The sequence below is a fragment of the Penaeus chinensis genome, chromosome 34, assembly GCF_019202785.1.
Source record: "Penaeus chinensis breed Huanghai No. 1 chromosome 34, ASM1920278v2, whole genome shotgun sequence".
Classification (NCBI taxonomy): Eukaryota; Metazoa; Arthropoda; class Malacostraca; order Decapoda; family Penaeidae; genus Penaeus; species Penaeus chinensis.
Window position 1 is genome coordinate 28,160,535 of NC_061852.1, and position 7,500 is coordinate 28,168,034.

The window sequence follows — 7,500 nt, forward strand, 5'->3', positions numbered from 1 at the left end:
CTCGTTTTGTACAGCATTAAATACTGTTGATTGATAGACTGTGTTTCATTACCTTTTGCGGGCCGAGTTAATCGTATGCTCCTATTGATGAAATTCTCAATTAGTTGATTCTCCTTAAAACGGCTTTCATCTTTATTTCTTTTTAAGATTAAGTTTATTGTAACGGATCATGTAATGGGTTTCCTAAAGTATCGAAATGAATAACCATCTCCTCAAAATAATAAGTGAAAATCAAATTAGTGAAGGATTTGCAAAAAATACGCAGATGGCGAAATCTTCTTGGAGAGATAGGACAAAACAGGAACATACAGATGCTTAAATAAAGCCACTGTTCATCATATATATCTAACCAGACTTCGGAATCAAACTAAACCTTTTAAACCTTTAAACTAAACCCTTGCATCCACGAAGGACACGCTTGATCGCCTCGCCAAACACGCATGAACTACTAGAACACACCTGGTTTTCTTCCAAAAGGGTCACTCTGTCGGACCAAAGAATTGGCATCTCTCTCTTCCTGATGGGAAAGCTGTCAGGAATATTTTTGTAAAGGCCTACCCAAATTTATTTCGGCCCTATTCTGAAATCATTGTTATAGGTATTGTTAGTAAGTGAACTCGACTTGAAAATTTATAGATTGAAATATAATTTATACTTTTTTATCCTTATTGATATTATGTTCGGATACAGTTACGAATATAATCATAATTCTAAATACCGTTATGCCTATTACTATGGTTGCAACTGAATCACAGTACCTGCAGTATTCATGAACACACTTGTTCATAGCATATTCAGATACATTTCTCAAAACATTATTTGTATTTCTTAATTGAAATATAAACTGCGCCAGGAGCAAAATAATAATAGTTTACCCAGTTAACTTTAAAGGAAATAAAACACTATCATAGAAAATGTAATGTTTGAGAGGGTAACCTTTTTATTTTTGAAGTATGATGATATACTGAAAAGCATAGTTCATGAAGACTTATATATTGATTAATTTACACTAAATCAGAAACATTTACAGTGTCCAAATATAAGGATGATAATAGAAACCTGAATATTTTGAAACGGACGCAAAAGAGTTTATAACCATCATCCATAACCGATTTTACAGTGCATATTTGCGAATATAAATATGCAGATGTAAATGATAATGATAATGGTAATAACAATAATAGTTATCATAATGATACTAATAATAATAATAATAATAATAATAATAATAATAATAGTAATAATAATAATAATAAAAATAATAATAATAATGATAATAATGATAATAATAATAATAATAATAATAATAATAATAATAATAATAATAATAATAATAATAATAATAATGATAATTGATACTAAAAATGATAATGATAATGATAATAAAATAATAATAATTATTATTATAATAATAATGATAATAATAATAATAATAATGATAATAAATAATAAATAATGATAATCTAAGTAAATCACCTTATAAAATCAAATAAAAGGAAAATACAATTTGGGATACGAACAATGCCATATGCATTACTGCATAAATCAGAACAACATAATATTACATCCTTTTATATAAATAAAACACAAAATTATGTTCTATGAGCTATGAGCTATTAACACTAACTTCCTTGAATAATCATACATACCAGTGCATATAGCTAATATCTTTACGCATCTCAAAGGTTAAGTTTGTAGGCTAACGGTGAAGATACCATTTAAGAATAACCCAGTTATCATCCCCTGAAAATCACAGTAGTACAAAAGGGCCGGTTGGATCCATTTGTCCTATCAAAGAACACACTGATGCTTGACTGTTTCCATTTTCAATAACATATTTACGGTGTGAAGTTTAACATTCACATTTATTTCCTATTCATTATATATATAGCATATAGCAGGGCAATATATAATAAAACTTATAATATAGAATGTCTCTAGCACTGCAAATAAACATATATCATTTCAATATATCATCTATTCATTTTGTTGTGATGGTTTCACTGCACACTGCGAAAAGTCATTCCATATTTTCTGTGGAGATATCGGCTATAAAGTGGCATCTGATATCTAGTCGCCATAATTCAAATATAATTTCTGTATTCCCTGTGCATTATCAATAAAGACCACAAAGGTGATAAAAGCATTTTTGCAGACCGTATTATGACAATAACTAACTTTAATAATTTCACATATGCTGAAAAATGTTGTGTCATTTTTAGATATATAAAAATCAAAAAATAATTGGACTTACAAGCATACAAGTTTTGCGTTACAATAGACGTATTATTACGTATCATTTTTCTTTTCTTTAAAGTATGGCGTTTCCTAACGATTCATGTTGTTCCAGAGCCTACAAATCCCTGGAGACCACTCGGCTAATAGGATATTAAATCACAAAAATACATTTGTTATGTCTTGTGAAATCTGCAAGGAATTAGGCTGACTAAAATTATTTAGGTTTTGATCAATTTCCCATCATCCTTCCATTTCACATGAGAAAGAAAACGTGTCTAAATGCTTAGGGCTTTACGAAGGCGTCACACAGCCATCTACCGGCAAAATTGGCAGTTCTGTGGTCAGTACTCGCCTCTCGTTTCAAACTTTGGTTGTTTACAGTGCTACTTGTGTTTTCGAGTTTTTTTTTTTTTTCCCAATGGTCTGGTGGAAACGACTTCTAGATGAAATTGTTACGATCTCAAAGATAACACTATTAATGAAGCACAATTACAGTGTTCCAGCTGCAGAAAATCGTGAGAGGCTCATCACTTCCCAACCACCCTTTCCTTCAACTAAGAGGTAAGGCAAATTTGCACCTTTAATTGTACCGATATGCAGAATATTGTAATTGATGAAGCAGTTGGGTAGGAAATGCGGTAATTGGTAGGGTATGGGGGGGGGGGCGGATCCCACATCTTGGAGAATACGGAGATTGGGATCCGGAGAGAAAGCCCAGAGTTGGGAAGGTTTTTCATTCATACGGCGATCTATGTGAAAGTTTATACGGTTAGGATCGGGTCGGGTCATTCGAATCTTCCATGACCTTGATTTGTGTGTCTGTCTCTGTGTCTGTGTCTGTGATTCATTGCGTGTGTAATGCTCGCAAATAAGTTGTAATTATTTATATTTATTAATAAATAATGCTTCTGAGTGTGCGTGTGACAGAAACTGAATCGTCAAATTCACGCTGCGTTCGTCAGTTCTAATAAACAGTATTTTTTATCAGATTTACTGAGACATTCTTATTAATGCAACTTTCACAACAAAAACGTCTTTATGTTGTTGTTACTGCATTGGCATCGTCATCATTACCGTTATTCTTATTCTGTTATTGTTATTTTTGTTAGTATTGCCATTGTGATTATTGTTGTTGTTGTTATTGTTATCATTATTGTTATTATTACTGTTGTTATTGTTATTATTATTATTATTATTATTATTATTATTATTATTATTAATATTATTATTATTATTAATATTATTATTATTATTATTATTATTATTATTATTATTAATATTATTATTATTATTGTTATTATTGTTGTTATTGTTATTGTTATTATTATTATTATTATTATTATTATTATTATTATTATTATTATTATTATTATTATTATTATTATTATTAATATTAATATTATTATTATTATTCCAGTTAAAATTGTTACTGTTATTGGAATTACTATTATTATAATTTTTAAATCCATTATTTATAATCCGCTCCAATGAACCATGTGGACGGGGTAGACTAATCTTTAGATTAGTCTACCCCGTTATTTTCTAGTACGGGGTAGACTAAAGGCTGGATGACAATAAAACCTCCGTTGTTTATAGAAAATGTAGCATATTAGAAGGGGAACTATTATTTTCCATTTGCTGAACATGTGTTCCCTATGTCGGCAGAAAACCGACATATTTTAAGAAGAGTATGACGCTATAATCCCTACCAGCGATCTTATCTGGACAAGGGGCGGTACGCCATAGCTTGCTTTATTTCTGCTCGATTGTGTTGTCGTGGCCTATCCTTGCATGTCCTGTCTGTCAGTTTGTCTGATTTTAGGGGCAAGGGATGATGACCTGCTTCCTGAGAGGGTTACAATGTTTTTCTGCCATTCTATCCAAGGTATAGTTAACGTGTGAGTCCATGGGAGTAGCGTTGACAGGATAGGATACTCTATGGTTCTCTGCTTATTGCAAAAAAATGATTTAGCACATTTTGCTGCCCAGAATCATTAGTATTGCGAATATAAGATGCGTTATTTTTTCAGAAATCCACAAGAGACTTTTGATACAATATCTTAAGTCTGAACCTTCATTTTGTCCAAAAATCCTAGACAATTGTGTTTACAAACCTAGTTGTGGCTCCCTTTTCGTGCCTATCTCTTTTCTTATGTACGTTGTTCTGACAGTGTATAAAGAAAATAACAAAATATGTGCCTTTACATTGCTGAATGACAAAGGACATACCCACCTTGAAGTCTAAAACAACTCTGGCCTTGTGTTCTGCACCAAAACAGTTACTAGCACGGCGATGATATATGAATAAAAAACATACTGCCACATTTTTCGAAAGAGCGGAAAATAGTAATATTCATATTACGAGTTGTAATCGTAGATTACGTATTGGTATACATACGGCAATGTGTGTGTGTGTGTGTGTGTGTGTGTGTGTGTGTGTGTGTGTGTGTGTGTGTGTGTGTGTGTGTGTGTGTGTGTGTGTGTGTGTGTTCCGACCGCGGTTCGAGGTTAGGAGGGGCATCCACTCGGCCAGATGGTCTCCATTTGCCAAATAAGTCTTTCGGAAGAATGCACTGCAACATCCATTGCGAGGGAGTTCATGGATTAAAGCCTTTTGCAAGGTTGTTGTAAATAATTATTTCAAGTTTTATCGTGCCGTATATTCGAGTTCTTACTTTTCTTGGCAGATTAATCTTTCTGTCTACTATTTTAAATAGTTAAAAACGCACAAATTCAAGCTTTAACGGCAACAAAATCACTACACTATATGAACACTGAGTATCCGTCATTAGAATTGGATTCTGATCTGTGACGTGTAGTCTCCTGCATCGAAGCAACAACGTCATTATAACTAGGCAGTCCATCTACCGATAGCTGGATTTCGTTCGCTACAGAGTACGGCGAATATGCAGGAGGAGCCCCGTGACCTGAGCTGTGTCTTTGGCCCTCACTCTCCCCCTCCTCACTTGGGGGTCCATGTCCCGGCACAGAGCCTTGAAGTTGTCTCGAGCCTTGCAATTCTGCCAGAGAGAGCACACTCGACTGACGATCTTGCAGGATGACCTGGTCATACGAAGGTGGTTCTTCCGCGTTAACCAAGGGCGTGCTCGGTTCGATCGGAACGGCGTCGTCGTCTGTTGGACCGTTGTCGGAGGAGCACTTCAGGAACAGGATCGGCTTCCAGCACCATTCGACCAGGCAGGAGAGGAGCAGCACCGACAGCAAGATTATCAAGGTGTCTGTAAAATATCGGGTACAGATATCATATTTCCATATATGTAAGTACTCTTCCCATAAAGGCGTAATAGACTGTACACATACACAAACAAAACAAACTAGGTGTGGCAAAGAAACGTTTCTTTTTTCAACCCTTATGTTGTTATTTTTATTTTATGTCTCTTTTTGAGGTTTTAGAGAACTGCAAGGAATCATGAAATATATATCTGTAAACAATGAATGATTATTTTGAAATAGTAGATCAAGTTAAGTGTCACTGTGATCGTAAATTTCACATTGACTTTGCAATATGATAAAGAAGGAAAAGTAAGATGAATGACGAAAGGGAGGAAGAGGTTTTTCCAGTTTAGTTCTTTAATGTCCATTTCTAGAAATTAGCTTCTTTTTCTACTTCGTTTTATTTTATTTTGATTTTGTATTCGCTAGCTATATGATTTTTTTTCTCAATAACACGTAGGACTTTTTCAACCATCCTCTTATGATAAAAATTTAATGACTAAGTAGCTCGTTAAATTGGCCTACATACGAAGGTCTATACAGGTTTGCGCTCATAGTCACTTGGCTGCTTCCCGAATCCAGAAGGAAGAAAGCAAAACGTATACTGTTGATGGAGTGATCTTTCATGCATCTTTTCTTAGACTTACATATATATATATACTAATTAGTTTATTAATGGTTTACTTGTTACTAGTCAGTATTAGCAAGTACGTTGTGGTTATATGCGCTGCTGGCTAAACACTGGCGAATATCAGTCTTAAAGCATGATAATTAGGAGTACGATTAACCGAGTTAAGGAAGTGAAAGTCAACTGTACTTATGAAAGTTGGTTAGAAAGAGGTGCTCTGGTAATGACTTGACCCTGGATGAAGCCAAAGTATGCAAGTTGATCCGATTTAGCCCTAAATGCAATTATGTAATCTAAAGTAAGCATTTCCGAAATTTGTCTTATGAAGGTTGTTTGTCTTGTCTTATTGAAGGCCTTTTTTGAAGCATCCTGAAACCCTTAACACTTTGATACATTGTTTGATGTATCACGGTCGGTACGAGATCGTCGACGTTAGTTCTGACTTGCAGAATCTTTATTTCACAGAAAAAGTCAATGGAAAACCAATAACTATTTAACATGCTTGCATGATTTTCGCTTCGCAAGGCTGATTTTAAATTCATTTCTCAGGTTCTAAAAAAAAAATACTCCCTTGTTCTTCATATGGAAAGTGGAAGTGTTACTTGAAGTTCTGCCTTTATCGCATCCACCGCCGGTGAGCTCCGTGTTCACATACAATCCGAGTCGTAGACAAATTGATTATTATTTACCTTATTGCCTGTAATATATCAACAGATCAAGACACTAAGCTCTGCCTTTGATATTTTAGAGTCTATGAGGTCATATGATAGAAATACAGAATGATTTTAAAGAGCGACCGTGATTATTGACTTAAAAGTTTACCCAAGTAGAGTGAACCTGCATGTGATGTAGTGCTCAGCAGGCACAGAACCATTTTATAATCTTTATATATGACTTTTTTGTTTGAAGAAACAAACGAAACGATTTGTAGTTCATGAAAATATAAATCCGTATCGGAGGCTACGTGAAATATATCTGAAAAATATCGCGCTCTGATTGGCTGACCGGAGTGTATCACACTATCAAGGTAGAGGTACAAAATGAAAAGGTGTTTCAGCAGGTTCCAATAATGTTCGCGTAAAGTGTTAGGGGTTTCGGAGATGTTACAAAAAAGACTTCTATTTGGAAGTGTGAATCGGTTTAGGAAATTATTTCATGGCAACTTTATAGCCATATTTAATGCTTGTAAATCATATTTTTTTTACTTGATTTGTATTATACTCAAAACTACAACTAGTACAGTTATGGAATTTAGACAGGAAAAAATAAAAAATAAAAACGGCCCCGGTCTTTAAAAAGAAAAAGAAAAAAGACACGGCCCAGGAAGGTAAATTACATAAATATATGTGTAGTGCATACATTACACTTCAATATAAACATACATATACATACATACCTAC

At 33.9% G+C, this 7,500-nt stretch overlaps 1 protein-coding gene across 2 annotated transcripts in view; it reads right to left on the reverse strand.

Annotated features, from left to right (window-relative positions):
- Positions 1–3,657: 3,657 nt before the first annotated feature.
- Positions 3,658–7,500, reverse strand: part of LOC125043766 — a 13,398-nt gene continuing 9,555 nt past the window's right edge. For both annotated transcript variants that reach the window (XM_047640041.1, XM_047640039.1), the window contains exon 4: positions 3,658–5,477. In XM_047640041.1, coding sequence (XP_047495997.1) covers positions 5,002–5,477 — 476 coding nt within the window. In that variant the 3' untranslated portion in view covers positions 3,658–5,001. The remainder of the gene's footprint in view (positions 5,478–7,500) is intronic.